General features: G+C 38.4%; 1 protein-coding gene and 1 pseudogene across 1 annotated transcript in view; one reads left to right on the top strand and one right to left on the bottom strand.

Annotated features, from left to right (window-relative positions):
- The window catches only part of LOC127618539 (zinc finger protein 721-like), a 176,836-nt pseudogene that overhangs the window by 88,418 nt on the left and 69,600 nt on the right, over positions 1-18,818 (bottom strand).
- Positions 1-18,818, top strand: part of LOC127618631 (uncharacterized) — a 342,725-nt gene that overhangs the window by 284,406 nt on the left and 39,501 nt on the right. Inside the window, 1 exon segment of the mRNA XM_052091204.1 lies at positions 6,356-6,365. Coding sequence (XP_051947164.1) covers positions 6,356-6,365 — 10 coding nt within the window.

The following is an 18,818-nucleotide window of genomic DNA, read 5'->3' as shown; positions in this document are numbered from 1 at the left end:
CCTCAGACGATAATGCAAGTAACCCGTAATACTAAATAATACATTTATACACTGCACACAATAAAACAGAAAACTAACAAACAATTGAGATTCAATAATGATGGGGATAAAATATACTTTATTAAACATTAAAATAATATGTAGAAATGTGCAAAATAATAGTTTCATGGTAACACACTAAACAAATGAATATGTATATTGCTGTGCTATAAAATTGGTACATTATAAACAACTTGAGATGTTTATACATATCATGGGGAACAACCATGTTGAAACTTCACATTTAGTGGCTTTTGAACAGACTATCTGCTAAAAGGACAAAGGAAAGTGATAACTTGAGCATGTATGTGACTGGAGTAATGGAAATGTGAAAACGGTGGTGCGCGCACACACACACACACACACACACACTTAGGGAACATTAAAACAACAGCAACATTATAACATTTTCAGAAGTCATGAATGTCAGTAAACATGTTACAGGAATTTCCCCTGGAAAACATATATACATTAGAAGCAGTAAAGACATAAGCAATGTTCAATTCATAAAAGCATGAAAAGCTATATAAACTTCAAAAACCCTACCAGAAGATATATCCAAGCATTTTAGCAAGTAAAACAGTTAACAAATAATACACGTCCAACTGGACTGCTGCGATGCTGTCCTGAACTGTGACTGAACAGCATCACTTCCCCTGCCAGAACAAACTGTGATGTCATCATGAAATAAATAAATAGCAATTAATTGTTCATCTGTCTTGCATTTATCAGTCATCATCCATCTGTGAAATTCATTTGTGATCATTATCCACAAATATCAAAGATATGTCAATATTCTATGGATCTACAGTCATCATTCTATATGGCCTGACTCAAGATGGAGACATTTTTAGTCTAGCCCCTAGTTACCTTTATCTGGTTGACGTGCGTCACTCACAGCAAGATGGCGGCGGCGGTCAGGTGGCATTGAGTGAACCTCGCAAAGCTCTTCTTGAAGACTCCAGCGGCAAATTATTGTTTTATCTGCAGCAAGAGTGCTTACCGTTGGCGTTACACCGTGAACGTGCATCATGGATTACTCAAAGGAAAGTATCCTTGTCATTATGTGACAAGCTGACAGTCGTTAAGTCGCTGCAGGTTAAACAGTAATGCAAGTATATAATTCAAAACCCTGAACTGGATTCACAGAGTGGGAGCCTCCAGCCCTGTATATACACCAATGCCTAAGAAGTCCTGGAAAATGTGTACCAGACTATTAAAGAAAGAGTCGTGAGTACAATTCAGCCTGCTGTGAATGATTGTTTGACTTGACCTTTTTTGATAGGGGGAATCTTTTTTCCTTTTCTTCCCTCCAACTTTGACTATTTGAACTGTTTTTTCTGCTGATTATTTATTGTTTGGATTAACTGATTTGCCTTGTGAACTGGACAAAATATTTTTTTTTTTGTAGCCTATTTTGTGGCTGGACTGAATGTTGAATATACAGATTTGAATCCAAATCCTTATCTGAGTCCTGTTGTGTTTAATGTTTTCTTTTCTTCTATATAAGAGTGGTTATTATTAGTATTATTGCATTGATTACTGGTGTGTGAAATCCTCATCTCATTAAGTTACAGGTTTTGTGTAAGATGCAAGAACTTTGTACGTTTTCTTTACTTTGAGACTTAAACAATGACCTCAAACAAACTAATGACAGAAATCCTGTCTGGCACCCCAGCATACAAAACAACCCAAACTAAGAGTCTGGAAATCGTTACAACGCGACAATCTGTACTTCTTTTCTGGGTTTACAGATATCGTTTTGAACACTGATTTTATATGTACTCAATTAATAATGTCAACCTCATCGAAGAAATTTCATACTACGCTGCGTATGGCAGGTTTAAGTTTGGTGAACTCTGAATTGTGAATCTGTATGACGAGAGGACACGTGACCAATAGATCAGAACGTCACACACTGACCTCTTGGTTAAATTCAAAGAAAACTTACTATATTTCAATCAGACTAAAACAACCAACACAACTGATTCAGTGGTGTATTCGTTCACCCAGTGAAACCAATTATTGCTCCCGCACACCAATCCTATTTTCTTGCACTATAGTCAGTCTTTACAGGCACAAAAAATAATCACCAAACCATTCTCGCGCATCAAACTAGAGCTAATTGGCTTTGAAAGGGAGTGAAGTCACTGAACATGAAGTCTAAGTCAGTATATGGAGGTGAACGAGAAAGATTAGTTCACTTAAAAGATTGGTATAAAAAGACTGATTCATTCACAAACGAAACTTCACTACTTTTCATAGAGGATGTAACTCAATTAGGAAAAATTCCATCTTTGGGTTCATCTTTCCAACTATTTACTAAATCTTGTTGGACCTGAAGTTTATTTTTGCTCAGTGTGTCTACATAGACATGCAAAAAAAGAATTGCCCATGTAGATTACTTGCTGCCCTAAAACTGTGGTATGTGATATGATTTCTCTCCAGTACAAAGTCTCATGTGTTTTCTGGTCATTTGACTGAGTGAAACTGTTTCCACAGTGTTAGCAATTGTAAGGTTTTTCTCCAGTATGAATTCTCATGTGTGTTTTCAGTTGTTGTGACTGAGTGAAACTCTTTCCACAGTGTGAGCACTTGTAAGATTTTTCTCCAGTATGGATTCTCTCATGTGTTTTCAGGTTTTGTAACTGAGTGAAACTCTTTCCACAGTGTGAGCACTTGTAAGGTTTTTCTCCAGTATGAATTCTCTCGTGTGTTTTCAGGTGTTGTGATTGAGTGAAACTCTTTTCACAGTGTGAGCACTTGTAAGGTTTTTCTCCAGTATGAATTCTCTCATGTGTTTTCAGGTTTTGTAACTGAGTGAAACTCTTTCCACAGTGTGAGCGCTTGTAAGGTTTTTCTCCAGTATGAATTCTCTCGTGTGTTTTCAGGTGTTGTGATTGAGTGAAACTCTTTTCACAGTGTGAGCACTTGTAAGGTTTTTCTCCAGTATGAATTCTCTCATGTGTTTTCAGGTTTTGTAACTGAGTGAAACTCTTTCCACAGTGTGAGCGCTTGTAAGGTTTTTCTCCAGTATGGATTTTCATGTGTGTTTTCAGGTTATATGACAGATTGAAACTCTTTCCACATTGTGAGCACTTGTAAGGTTTTTCTCCAGTATGGATTCTCTCGTGTGTTTTCAGGTGATGGGACTGGGTGAAACTCTTTCCACAGTGTGAGCACTTGTAAGGTTTTTCTCCAGTATGAATTCTCTTGTGTGTTTTCAGGTGATGGGACTGGGTGAACCTCTTTCCACAGTGTGAGCACTTGTAAGGTTTTTCTCCAGTATGAATTCTTTGGTGCTGTTTCATGCTGCCAGCTGTAGTAAAGGTCTTTCCACATTCAAAGCACATATGAGCTCCCACACCGGTATGTATTTTCTGGTGCTTTTTCAAATAGGACAGGTCTGCAAAACAGTTTCCACAAAAAGAACAATTGTAAGGCTTCTCATCTTTGTGAGTTTTCAGATGTTTTCTCAGGCTTGAATTCAAAAAAAAGTTTTACCACACTTTAAATACAACAAACAATTCAACTTAAAATACACCCCTGGGGCAAGATTGCCCTGACTTTAACCAGCACTGATGAGGTAAAGAGGAGACAAACATCAATTACAAAGCTTTTTAAAATGCACATAATTATCCTTAATAAACTGCAGTAACACTAACTGGTAACTAGAATAGATTCATATTAAATCTATTCATACTGTATAAACATTAGATCTATAACTACTGTAAAAGTTGTAGTTAAATGTTTTAATAGTTTTAAAGAGTACAGTTGAAATCAGAAGTTTGTCACACTTAGTCATTAAAAATAATGTTTTAACCACTCCACATATTTAATATTAGCAAACTATAGTTTTGGCAAGTAATTTAGGATATTTTTTTCCAGTAATTGTTTACAGACAGATTGTTTCACTTTTAAATGACTAGATCACAATTCCAGCGGGTCAGAAGTTTACATACACCAAGTTAACAGTCTTCAAGCAGCTAGAAAGATTCCCTAAAATGATGTCAAGTCTTTAGACAATTTGCCTTTTAGCTTCTGATAGAAGATGTACTGAATTGGAGGTGTATCTGTGGATGTACTTGAAGACCTACCTTTAAACTCAGTGCCTCTTTGTTTGACATACTGGGAAAAATCAAAAGAAATCAACCAAGACCTCAGAATAAAACAATTGTGGACCTCCACAAGACTGGTTCAACCTTGGGAGCAATTTCCAAACACCTGGACTGTCATAAATTATATTCTCTCTATTATCTCTCTCTCAAGACTTGGCAACTGACAATCAACCGACAATCTGAATGTCAATACAGCAAAATACAACCTACTGTATATTTTATATATACTATTGTTTTTTGTATAATGTGTTTTCCATATTGTGTGTATTGTATTCTGTACATTGTATATTATTATTTGTATATGATGTTGAGTAATTATGTGTATATTAGTTTTGTAAATTGTGTTGTATAAATTTAGGTCTTATCACTGTCATGGCTGCTATGTTGCTCGGAACTGCACCCAAGACTTTCACCAACTCTTACACTTGTGTATATGGTTGAGTGACAATAAAGTGATTTGATTGATTTGAAGGTACCACGTTCATCTGTACAAACAATAGTATGCAAGTATAAACACCATGGGACCACGGAGCCATCATACTGCTCAGGAAGGAGATGAAGTCTGTGTCCTAGAGACAAAGGTAGTTTCGTGCAAAAAGTGCAAATCAATCCTAAAACAACAGCAAAGTAGCTTGTGAAATTGCTGGAGGAAACAAGTAGACAAGTATCTATATCCACAATAAAACGAGTCCTATATCGACATAATCTGAAAGGCTGCTCACCAAGGAATAAGCCAATGCTCCAAAACTGCCATAAAAAAGCCAGACTACAGTTTGCAAGTGCACATTGGGACAAAGCAGGTCTCAACAATAAGGACTGCCCGATGGCCCGGGGCCAGTGTGAGAAAGGTCGGGCCAGTTGCAAGAACTGTCACTTGCCCAATCGGGCCAGTGCTGCATTTATAACGTTAGTGTTAGCAGACAACTAGCAAGAGAGCACAAAAAATACACAGAGTGAACAAAGTCTTCTAACCGACCACTCGGAGACAAGAGAGTGTGATTATATTTAGCTTTCAAAGACATGCAAATGCATAATATACTGGAAGCATTGAGGAACAGTCTTGTGAGCGCACGAGCGTGCAGACACTGAGCACGCTCTCCTAGAACTGTCCTCACTTATTTCAAAGTGTCTAGCAGCAGCCATCGGCATTATTAGGCCTTTTTTTAGGAGGGCTTCAGCCCCCAGCTACCAAATACTAACAAAGTGTCTGTAAACTCTCTACTGTTATTCTAATATTTCACATTCTTAAAATAGCGTCCTAACTGATCTAAGACAGGGAATGTCAGGAAAAACTGAGTTTATATTTATTTGGGTAAGGTGCATGTAAATTTCAACTGTATCTATAATCAATCTAACCACAGAAATTAGGAGCCATCCAGGGTCTCACCTATGGACAAGGCCATCCACAAGTAAAACAAAATAGGACTCATCAGACCAGGCGACTTTCAAGGTCCAGTTCCGATGCTTGCGTGCCCACTGTAGGCGCTTTTGACGGTGGACACATTCCTCGCTTAACCATCATTAAAAAAAAATTTGACTTTTGCCACAGTAGACCTTCTGTCAGTACAGACCTGATGGGATAGCCTTCGTTGCCCTCATGCATTAATGAGCCTAACAGGGTGCCCAACACCCTGTCGCCAATTTGTCCCTCCTCGGACCACTGTCGATAGGTACTCACCACTGCTGACCAGAAGCACCCCACAAGCCGTTTCAGAGATGCTCTGACCCAGTTGCCTGGCCATAACAATGTGGCCCTTGTCAAAGTCACTCAGGTCTTTACTCCTTCCTGCATTCAACACGTTGCCAAGTAGAACTTATTGTTCTTTACCATCTAATCTAACCAGACATTGCCTTGTTAGGAGATGATTAATGATACTTCATCTCCCTGTTGTTCCTCTACTGTGTTCTCTTCTTCTATCTCATTACACTACAATCTTAAATATATAAAAATCTTAAGTCATAAATAATTATGGGATAATTTTCATTTTTGGGTGAACTAGCCCATTAATTTAAACACATTGAACATGGATATGAGTTCTTTCATCTACTTGTGTTTAATGGGGCTTTTCTGTCTCCTGCTGGACTGGAGAGTTGATGCATTTGTGAAAACAAATTTTGGCTTTTATTGTTACATTTCGGTGACTTTGGGAGCTTTTTTTTTCTAGTACTCTTGTGTAGCACTAATGTAAATATTAAAGTTGTTTAAAAGTACAAATAATTATATTTGAATGTATTAAAGGCAAAGTATCCTTTTCCAAAATAAACTTTTTTTTCATTATATATCAAAAATGGATGTTTGGTTGGTGCCATTAACAAACTCTATAATTTAATACAAGTTAGTAACGCTTTTAGCATTAAAACATTTTTCATCCTCTCTCTGGCCTGACATTGATCAAGTTTTGTGTTCAATTTACCATGATTTAACTACAGTATCCATATTTTAACAGTGATATTAAAAGTGACACCATAGTAATAATACAGGAAAATGAAAACTGGTTAATTTTGTGTTATTATGGTTTGAGCACAAATATCATAGTTTAACTGGTTACTGTAGTAGTTTAATCATGGTATTTGAAGTTAAACCATAATAATCACAAGATTAACCGTGATAAATCTATAGTAAAATAAAAACCCACTGAAGCTAAAGAACATACAATAGAAAAATCATGGCTTTACTATAGTAGTTACCATGACAGTGTGATGTTTTCGGTCTGAAACATGGTTTTACTATAGTAATATTGTAGTAAACATGACTGAGGTGGGACATGTTTGTTTTAGTTTCTTTAGGACCAAAACCATGTTTTAATAAAGATTATTCATGGTTAATCTTGTGACTAATTTGGTTTTATTACAAATACAATGGTTAAACTACCTCAGAAATCACAGTTAAACTACAGTTATTGTAGTAAAACCATAATAATCACTATATTATGTTTTTAAACCACAGAATTCGGTTTCCTGTAGTATTATAGTTTCACTACGGATATAATGGTTAAAATACTGCAGTAAAATCATGGTAAATTTATAGCGAGGGAAAGTAAAACTAGAAAACAAATTCCCCCTCATGTTTTCAACAAGACTAATACAACAACATGATGCATGTTCAGTCTGACTCCTAATATATGTGTTTGCAAAGAACTGTGAGGTAAAACACAATTTCATGTCACTTATGAGCCACAGCACTATAATCAAAATAATCCAGATGAACTATTTTAAAACGCATTTCCTATCACGTACAACTATACAAGATGACAGAGCCAATGAGTTTTTATGGGCGGAGCGCCACGTGTAGCCCCGCCCCTTTCTGTACACTCTAGCCAAGGGGTCCCCAAACTACGGCCCGCGGGCCGAATACGGCCCGCCCCCACATTTGGACCGGCCCTCTGAACAATGCCATGCAGAGAAATATTTTTACAATTTAATTTTAAATATGTTTTAATCATATCATATTTGTATTTGATAATACATATTGGCTTTCAAAATAAAATTTCCCTTAGTTAAAATTATTAAAGTAGCCAAATTATTTGTTAGATTCACCCGGATTAACGTTCCATCGTGATCGAGCGGGTGCACGCGATCCAGCAAGAAAATTTAAAGTGACAACAAAATGGCCAAACGGTTGGGAAAGAGAAAAGTTGATTCAGAATGCAGGGTATTTAACCAAAAGTGGACAAGTGATTATTTTTTTGTTCAATGCAAAGAAATGGCTGTTTGCCTCATCTGTCAAGAAACAGTCTCCGTGTTCAAAGAATACAATCTGCGCCGGTACTATGAAACCCGCCACAGAGACAAGTATGCGAGTTTACAAGGCCAAATGAGAGCAGACAAAGTGTCGAAGCTAAAAAGTGGACAATCTGCTCAGCAAAATACGTTTGTACGGCAAACCCAGTTGAACCAGTCATCCATTCGAGCTAGCTTTCAGGTAGCTAAACTGATTGCAACCTGCGGTAGGCCATTCAGTGATGGTGAGTTCGTAAAGAAATGTATGAATGCTGTTGCGGAGGAGGTGTGCCCGATAAGAAAGACGTCTTAAATGCGGTGAGTCTGTCCGCAAGTACAATCACCAGACGAACTGAAGAAATGGGGTATAATGTATATGCCCAGCTGAAGGAAAAAGTGAAAGATTTAGATTTTTTTGCATTAGCACTGGATGAAAGTAATGACGTGCAGGACACGGCACAGCTGCTCATTTTTCTTCGCGGAGTTAGCTCAAACTTTGAAGTGTCCGAGGAGCTGGCAGCCCTAAAAAGTCTCAAAGGTACTACGACAGGGGAGGATATTTTTGGTAAAGTGTGCCAAACGATAGAAGAGTTGGATCTAGACTGGTCTAAGCTGGCCAGCATCACGACTGACGGAGCTCCTAGTATGGTTGGCGCGTCAAGGGGACTGATAGGACGCATGAATAGAGAAATGGAGGAAAGAGGTCTCATGCCCCCTTTACAAGTACACTGCCTAATTCACCAGCAAGCACTGTGCTGCAAAGTTCTGAAGTGGGAATCGATTATGAAACTGGTGATGTCATTTATAAACTTCATCAGAGCAAACGGACTTAAACACAGGCAGTTCCAAGTCTTTCTGTCCGAGCTAGAGTCTTCTCACGGAGATGTGCTTTACCACACAGAAGTCCGATGGTTAAGCCAGGGCAGAATTTTGAGGCGTTTTTATGAGCTGCTACCCGAAATTAATGTTTTTCTTCTGACAAAGGGCAAAACTGTCCCAGAAATGGAGATGAGACCTCGCCTTTTTAACAGATGTGACAGAAATGTTGAATGGCCTCAACGTGCAGCTCCAAGGCAAGGGAAACTAATATGTGACATGTATTCCCACATAAAAGCATTTGAGGTGAAACTAGCACTGCTTGTGGGACAAGTGCAAAAGCAAGACTTCACCCATCTCCCTGTTACCCAAAGCCTCTCAGCTGAGAAACCAGTGGTCCCATTCCCAGCTGAAAAGTCAGTGGAAGCGCTGGAAATGCTGAAGGCGGAGTTTGATGTGCGATTCCGTGAGCTACATGTCCACGCTAAAGAAATCTGCCTTTTTCAGAACCCTTTTGCTTCTGACATTGACGAAGCCCTGCCTTCTTATCAGTTTGAGTTGGCTGAGTTACAGAACTGTGATGTTCTGAAAGACGTGTTTAAGCCCAACAGTCTCATTGAATTCTATACTGCCCTCCCTAACGAGACCTACCCAAACATCAGAAGGAATGCAATGAAGATGTCCACACTTTTTGGCAGCACGTATATCTGTGAGCAAACCTTTTCACGCATGAAACTGATGAAAAATCAGATGAAATCAAGACTCACTGATGAACATTTGCATCAGTCTTTGAGACTGGCTGTGACAGGAATCTGACATTGGACTTCTCACCAGCCAGAAACAAGCCCATAGTTCACACTGATTAGCCTAATACACATGAGTAAGTAAATAATTTGATTTCAATAGCAATGAATATGAAAAAATGTCATTACGATAGTAATAATGCTCTTTTAATAGGCTATATATCACTTGATATGTATGGTGCATAAATAATAAATTAATCTAGCATTAGGAGGCATAATACTGTAAATCCATTTAAAATCATAATAAAATCTCCACAATAAATCACTCCGGCCCATGCCATTTTCTGTTAGACTACGGCCCTCCATTATAGAAAGGAAAAATGATGTGGCCCTCATAGAAAAAAGTTTGGGGACCCCTGCTCTCTTTCTGTACGCTCTAGCCAGTGATACTTGAGCGCGTCCACACTCCAGTCCAGCAGGAGACGCAAAAGCGCCATTAAACACAAGAAGAAGAGAAGAATTGATCTGTAAGTGTTTGAATGTGTTTATCTTCATTTGTGGTTTATGTTTGTGTTTCTCCGGTGTTTTTCTCTCTTTAGCGTTTTAATGATCGTAATAGAAGATTATGATCGTCGTTTTTGGCGGTTTTGTGACGGACTCTTTAAAATATTCAGTTTCAGGAGAAACAAACAAAAAACTTCGGAGCCCTTTCAGGGGGAATTTGTTTTCTGAAATAGTTTTACTTTCCCTCGCTATAAATTTACCACGATTTTACTACAGTAACCATATTTTAACCAGTAGTAAAACTATAGTAGGCCTACTTCAGGAAACGGATAATGTGGTTTAAAAAACTTAATGTTGTGATTATGGTTTTACTACAAGAATAGTTTAAATATGATTACTGAGGTAATTTAACCATTGTATTTGTAATCTAACCAAAGTAATCACAAGATTAACCATGAATAATCTATATTAAACATGGTTTTGGTCCCATAAATACTAAAACAAACATGTCCCACCTCAGTCATGTTTACTACAATATTACTATAGTAAAGCCATGATTCAGACCAAAAACATCACACTGTCATTGTAACTACTATAGTAAAGCCATGATTTTTATATTGTATGTTCTTTAGCTTCAGTGTGTTTTTATTTTACTATATATTTATCATGATTAATCTTGTGATTTATTATGGTTTTTCTTCAAATACCATGATTAAATTACTACAGTAACCAGTTAAACTATGATATTTGTGCTCAAACCATATTAACACAAAATTAACCACAGTTTTCATTTTCCTGTTTTATTACTAAAACTTTTAATATCACGGTTAAAATATGGATACTGTAGTAAAATAATGGTAAATATAACACAAAACTTAATCAATGTCAGGCCAGAGAGAGGGGGAAAAATGTTTTAATGCAGAAAACGTTACTAACTTTATCAGTGGACATGACGGAAGATAATAAATCTCTCTCTCTCTCTCACACACACACACACACACACACACACACACATATATATATATATATATATATATATATATATATATATTAGAAAGTATTTAATGAATGCTTTAACAACATAATCAAAAATGTTATTTAAAAATTATGCCATTTTAAAACAGTTCTAATGTATCAAAATATAGAGTTTGTCAATATTCTAGTGAAAAAAGAAACACTTTGTCACATAAGTTTTGGTTTATCAAAAAATAAATCTGCCCTTAAGCTGTTTCCATACAGAAATGAGTGTATATCACTGATTGTGTACCTTTCGCCTCACAGATGTCCCTAATTTCTTTCCTAGAAGTTTTGCCACCGGTTCCGACCTGAAAAATCTCAGAAAACACGATCCGAGGCAAAGATGGTTAGATTTAAAATATTTCAATTTTAAAATGTTAAAGCTTGTTTTCTGAAAGTGAACTCCACATTGGACAAATAGTTCTGATAGTTTATAGTCTTGAAAAAAGTGAAGAACATTCTGAGAGTCATTCAGCCGACTTTATTCATCTACAGAACTGGGTAAGGCTAATTTAAGATTGTGTAAAGAAAAGGCAATTATATAGGCCTAACAATATTATTTTTTCATTTTATAATTTATTTAATTACACTTTAAAATATTCAGTTTCAGGAGGAACAAGCAGAAATGTGAGAATATCATGTTTAATTTGTGATAAATGAGCTCGTTAAATTCATCGGCTGATTGTAATTACGTTAAAAAAATACGTCGACGCAAAATATGCGCGTCGATTCGTCAGACCCGAAACAAAGATGGTGGCGCCGGCGAGTAGTAGTAACACGAGTGGCTCCTCAGACTATCAGAAGTGCAAGGCGGCATGCACTCGTTCCTCTAAAGTATGGGAATTCTTTCATCTAAAAGGAAACAATTCCGTGATATGTTGTCTTTGCAAAATGGAGATGGCCTTCCACCACAGCAATGCACCAGCAGATGACAGAGCACCGTAAGTTTTTTTCAACTCCCCACTTTGCACTCGATGTTGGAATAGGCTATAATACGTTGTCGACACCTAAAGTTTGCGCTTATAGCTATTAATAATGCGCTTCTCTAGCTATGAATGTCGTGAAAAATACATAGAGGACACTGACAACGCGCTGACAGACAGGACCAAGCAGGTAACATTTAATAAAGTCTCAACTTTCATTTGGTCATTCAAAGAAAATTAAACCATAAATAGGCGTACTATTTTGTGGCTCTTTAATGTGTTGTGACAGATTGCCTCAGTTAAAACTGCTCGTGAACCGATCATCTTTTCCTTGGTTAATTTATAGCATCAAATAGGCTAAACATGAATGTAGCCTACATCAGAAGTACTGTTGTTTTAACCGCGGAAAGATGTCAGTACAGTAGCCTACAATCCATTATTCAAATTCAAATCCACCGACGTTAATCTTCTCTCTCCTGACTACTTTGTCGGACAAAAATGGCGTATTATGATTGATTGATCAGATCGGCAGTCAATCAAACTCCCGGCAAATGTTTTTTGTTTTTTTTACATTTTATACACCCCCACCCCCGATGAAACCGGTATTACCGGTGTTGTCACAAGTCGATTAATCGAATCGAAATCGAATCGTACTGAAAAAAAATGAATTGTTAGATTAATCGATGCATCGAAAAAATAATCGCTAGATTAATCGTTTAAAAAATAATCGTTTATCCCAGCCCTAAAGGTGAGTATATGTTAAAGCCTGTTATAATATTCCTGCTGAAATGAAACCAAACTCCAAGCACACATTTATATTTATAGGCTACCATATCAGAAACAATGTTATTTAACAGAGCTGTTTATAATCCTTTAATAATCTTTTTGTGTTTGATGAATGTCCATTATAATGATGATGTTTTTGTGTTCAGATGTTCATCATGAGAGCAGGTGGATGTGATCTACAGTTAATCATTAGGAACTGATCTGTCCATGCTGGATATTGATAATTTCATCACAGGAATCTCTCAGCTGAAGAAAGAGGTGACGTCAATGAAGACAAAACTGATGGAGAGAGACGACAGGTTACAGGTTAAACATTCATTTCATCCTTATGTTGAGATTGTAAGCTTTCAAATGATGTGATATGATGAACGGTGCAGATGTGATTGTGTTGTGTTTGTCAGGAGCTGGAAAAGGTTTCCTGTCAATCTTCAGTGTGTGTGACTGATGGGACCTCCACAGAATGTCAGGATTCAGTGTGGAGCGGCAGAGATCAGTCCACACCACAGCGACTGCTGGACAAACTCTCTGAACAGAGATCCAGAGACACACAGGACTCACAGCTCACTTTACTCTGTTCTACTGACGGTAATCAGGGTGATCAAACCTCCACAGAGTCTCTGACACCAATAGAGATTGAAGTGAAGCAGGAGGAGATCAAAGAAGAAAACACAGCAGAGGAACAACAGAGTAATGAAGATGATGGTGATGATCAAACCTCCACAGAGTCTCTGACTTCTGTATGTAATGCTGGAGAACAGCAGATGCTGCAGACACCAGTGAAGATGTGTTCAGTGAAGCTGCTGGACTGTAGGAACCTGATGAAGATGAGAGGAGATATCAAAGTAGAGGAGCAACATTTTAATGAAGATGATGATCAAATCTCCACAGAGTCTCTTGCTTTTGTCTTTAACGTTGGAGAACAGCAGATGCTGATGACACCAGTGAAGATCGAAGTGAAGCAGGAGGAGATAAAAGAAGAAAACACAGTAGAGGAACAACAGAGAGATGAAGATTATGTTTCTTCAGGTATGTTTCTTCCTTTAATGATTTACATTTTCATGTCAATCGAATGTCATTTTAGAAGTTGTTTACAGTGTTTTTTGCACTGATTTTTTCCAGCGGTGCTGCACGTATTTGGATCGCTAAACTTAATTTACTGAGATGTTAACAGATATGTACAATGATGTGCCAAAACATTATGACCACTCACAGTTGAAGTAAATAACGTTAATCTTCTCCTAGCAATGCCACATGTCAAGGTTTGGGTAGATTTAGATGGTAAGCAAACAATTAGTTCTCATTGTCAATGTGTTGAAAGGCCTGAGTGAATTTAACAAGGGCCAAAATGTTACGGCCAGATGACTGGGTCAGAACAGCTCTGAAACGGCTTGTGGTGTGCTCCTGGTCAGCAGTGGTAAGTACCTACCGACAGTGGTCTGAAGAGGGACAATCCAGCAACAGGGTGTTGGGCACCCAAGGAGCATCGATGCACAAGGGCAATGAAGGCTATCCCATCTGGTTTGAACTGATACAAGGTCTACTTTGGCAAAAGTCAAAGAAAATTTGAATGATGTTCAGGAGGAATGTGTCACAACACTCAGTGCATCGCACCCTGCTGCATATGGGGCTGCGTAGCTGTAGGCCAGTCAGAGTGTCCATGATGACCCCTGTCCACCGTCAAAAGAGACTACAATGGGCACAAAAGCATCGGAAGTGGACCTTGAAATTAGGGTTGCCACAGTGTACGGCGTTACCGGTTTAACTCGGTACAAGGGAAAACACTGGTGTGAAATGTTATACTGGTGGATACCTTATGAATGAGGTTCTTTTCCAATGTATCAAAGTATGCACATTTATAGATGATGTTTAATTGCAGGTACCCAATATAATGGCATGGTGGGTAACTAAGACATCTCAGATTCAGAATGACACAAGAAATGCTGTTATACACTCACTGACATATGCTTGAAGAAACACTATTATATTTTTAAGAACAGATGACAGAAAAGCCATCTATATGCATATCTGAGGTGTAGTGATGCACCGAAATGAAAATTATGGGCCAAAACCAAAAATTCAGGATGCACTTGGCCGAAAAATATATTTTTTAATATATATAAATAATTGTATTAATATTGTACTTTTTAATTAATTTAATGAATCTGAATTGGAAAAACTACAAACCAATAAATTGGTCACTTTTATTGAAAGTAACACACCAAAATTGGACAGAAAATATTTGTTTTACCAATTATCCAAACAATGTAACATTCTCAAACTATAATGATATGCAAAACAGCAGTCAAGTATTTAATTTAGCAGCTCTAGGCTAGCATCTTGCAATTACAAAAAGTTGAAATATGCTACAGTCATTTTAATGAAAACAACAGGCAAAACACAGAACGGCAGAGGGCATCTATTCTGTTTATGTAAACGTATTTCCACTTTAATATAAAATTATTGTGCAAAACAGCAGTAATGGAACTAAAACCAACCTAAAACTGTAAACAACAGATGCAGCCTTCTGTGAAGAACAAAGTTTTGCAGGGCTACACAAATTTGAATGTAATTTCTATACACAGCATATTGAACTGCTTTCTATTCAAGTAAAATTGCCAGGTTTCTCTTCAAGAACAAAAGTTGATCCGCTTTCTGGCAGGAGAGACTGTTCCTCTTCTCATCAAGAACATGAGATGCTGCACTGAATTGTCTCTCTCTCTCTGTTCTGGTGCTTGGATCAGATAAACACGTGTGTGCAGTCCGAGCAAGCAATGGAAAGCAATCTTTGTTCATGTACCATTAGTCAAGAGGAATATCACACAAAAGGGCTTTTGGACGGTCAAAAGCATGTTGACACCGTTGACCAAATATAAGATTTAGATGGACTCAATGTTGTGAGGGGATGAACGACAGTAGAGAAGTTCCTACAAAAAGTACGATAATTCCCAGCCATCCCTAGGAATCTACGCAGTTCTCGGCGGGTTGTAGGAGTTGGAAAATCAACAATAGTGGTTACTTTAGCTTCCACAGGGTGAACTTGATCCTGACCAAATTCCTTAACAAGGTATGTTACTGTAGCTTGCCCAAACTCCCATTTTGCTAAGTTGAGGGTTAGAGAAGCTGCTGCAAATCTTTCAAACACCATTCTCAAAAGACAAACGTTTATCCCAATCTGATGAATATACAACGTCATCTAAATATGCACTGCAGTCGGGTACCTCTGCTAGTACGATATTTGAGACGCTGAAATGTTGCAGCCACATTTCGCAACCCAAATCCACGGTATAATATTGGAGAAAATTATCAGGTGTTACAAATGCTGAGATTTCCGAACCACGGGCAGTGAGTGGAACCTGCCAGTACCCCTTTAATAAATTAAATTTACTCAAATGCATTGAACCTACCTTGTCTATACAATCTTTCATGCAAGGTATAGGATAACTATCGGGCACTGTTACAGCGTTCACCCTACGGTAATCGGTGCAGAATCGAATGTTCCATCAGGTTTGGGAACAAGCAAGCATGGAGAACTCCCAAGGACTTCAGCTGCTTTTGGCTAGTCCAGTATTCATTTTCCTGTTGTGGCGATATGGAAGAAATCCATACCAGCTTTTTCACTTTCTAATGGGCGTAAACCAATGAGGGAATTTAATATAAAAGAGAGCTAGAAATGGAAGAGAGGGAGAGATAGAAAAAAAAAAAAAACAAACGAGTAGGTTATCGAAGTGGGACACAAGTTACCTGAAGGACGTCGTTACTATACTTTGCTGAAATTTCTGGGTATGCGCTGACTGGGTGAGATCGCCAAAGTGACGGAGGATTTGAGATCTGCATGGTTCGGTTCGCTTGCCTGGTGCAACACTATCCAGCCTGCTTCGCCTGCCTCAGGTACTAGTCTTGATGTCCATCATCTTTTAACCTCACGCCAAATCTCCAAACCTTTCCCCGGCCCTGGATTTGCGGCCGCTACACAGACTGCTTCACGCGGCCAAACAAACACACACACATACACGCACATTCATACACGCACATTACACATGCACACACCCAATTATATATATATTTTTTGGATTATTTTTTCTTTGGTTTGTTTTCCATTTCTTTTCTTTTGGTTGGAATTGACCACGAAAGGCAGAGTTTGAAAAAAATAACGAACTTAAGACATTAACGATTCAAGGACTCTCGTGACTTTTGGTTTTGTTTGGGAAATTGTGAATTGAACTTGAAGCCATCTACTTACTGTCCTGACTGTTGTCATGTGAGGCAAAGAAAAAAAAATACAAACTCTTCTTGTAACTTTTGTCTTTGGTTTTGGTTTAAATGTTTTCATAAATAACCATTTTTTGACAAACCCTTCAATCTGTGAATGCGTGTCATTTAAGCCCCATCTTATGTTATTGTGGGTATTGGAAGGGATTAATTTTTCGTGTAACAGTGGTTTGAGCGATTTTCGGGGAAACTGAACTTCCATATATATATTTTTTTTATTTGACAAGTTTTGACATGTCTGGCTCCCGAACAATTGAATTTAAATTTACATGTATTAAAAACCCAAATTTGATTTGGGGCAGCCAGCGTTACATAAGTGGCACCCAAACAGGGACCTGAACATTTGAACAATTTAACCCATGAACATTTAAAAACTTGAACCAAAAAAAAAAAAAAAAAGTGTTAACCCTTTGTTGAGCTATTGCCAAACTGTTGTGCATGACATTAAGTGAACAGTGGGGTGATTGTTTGTACAAACAGAGCTTGGGGATAGACATTTTATTTCACACTGAACTGTAAGTGTATTCTGTTGTAATTTATTCTTTCAAACATTTGTACATTGCTTTTTAATTGAACTTGCATTTCACTACATTTTCTTTTCCACTGAATACACATACACTGACAATCAAACATGGCGGCCACCCCTCCTTTCTCCCCATCCACTTTTGTGGAGATGGAACCACCGGCACCAGACGTTGCTACCCCAGTCTGGTCTCCAGCACTCCGTCCTCCACTCTCTGCACCTGGACTCCTTCATGCTCCTCTCCACTTCACTCCCACTCAAGCCGGCACCCCTGACTTCCCGGGAACCCATGTGCGGTTTGCAACTTCACCACTAGCTGGCAGTACTCCTGTTCAACCCTACACATGGGAACAGGAACCGAATGGCGACTTCATGCAGATATGTACATCACCTGTGCCTTCATCTCTATCTTCAGTGGCACAGAGGGACTTGCCGGGCATCCTATCAACTCCTGGAACAGGAATGCATCATCTCACTCAAGTTAAAGGAAACTGGGACACGGTGACACAACATATACAAAGCCATGAGAGAACCATAGGTGAACTCGCCAAAGAACTTAAGACCATGTCTGCACATCACAACAACCTGATTTCTAACCTTGCTGATAAACTCAAGCACAACCAACAAGAAATGCTCACCCACATTTCTGAGAGTAAGAAGCATGTGAAGGAAGAGACTGATCAACTCACTAAATCACTTAAAGTTATGATTTCTGATGAATTTAACCAAGCTAAGACTACCTATGTGTCTGAAGTGCGGTTCATGATTGACCAACTTCAAGTGGAGCTTCAGCAAGACATCAAATCCTACCTGGTAACCCATCAAAGAAATCATGACCAGTTGACTACAGAGCTCACCCAGTGCACCCAAACCACTAACACACTGTGTGCAGCTGTAAATGGCTTACAAACTGAACTCGAGAAAAGGTTTGAAACGCAAGAGAAACAAATGACTGATTTGCAGACAAGAGATTACTCACCCTTACCTCTGACCAGTCCAGTTTCACCTGCATCACCAGTTACAGCTCCAATGCTTCTGACCACTCCAGTTTCACCTGCATCACCAGTGACCGCTCCAATGCCTCCTGCTCCTGCTGTAAAGAGTGATCATCTTAAGATTACTTTTCCTACTTTTGGGAGACAGTCAGATGATGTGGACCCCTAGCTCTATATAACCCGATGTCAGGATTTCTTGGCATTACATCCTCTTGCTGATGCCGACATCCTGGCTACTTTCCGCACTGTCCTTTACGGTACTGCCCGGGACTGGTGGGAAGTTGCACGATCCTCTGTAACCACGTGGGAGGAGTTTAGATCTATTTTCCTCTCTGCTTTCCTCTCAGAGGATTATGAAGACGAGC

The sequence above is a fragment of the Xyrauchen texanus genome, chromosome 25 (assembly GCF_025860055.1).
Source record: "Xyrauchen texanus isolate HMW12.3.18 chromosome 25, RBS_HiC_50CHRs, whole genome shotgun sequence".
NCBI classification, from domain to species: Eukaryota; Metazoa; Chordata; class Actinopteri; order Cypriniformes; family Catostomidae; genus Xyrauchen; species Xyrauchen texanus.
The sequence above is the reverse complement of the archived record's forward strand: the minus strand, read 5'-3'. Positions and strand labels throughout refer to the sequence as shown.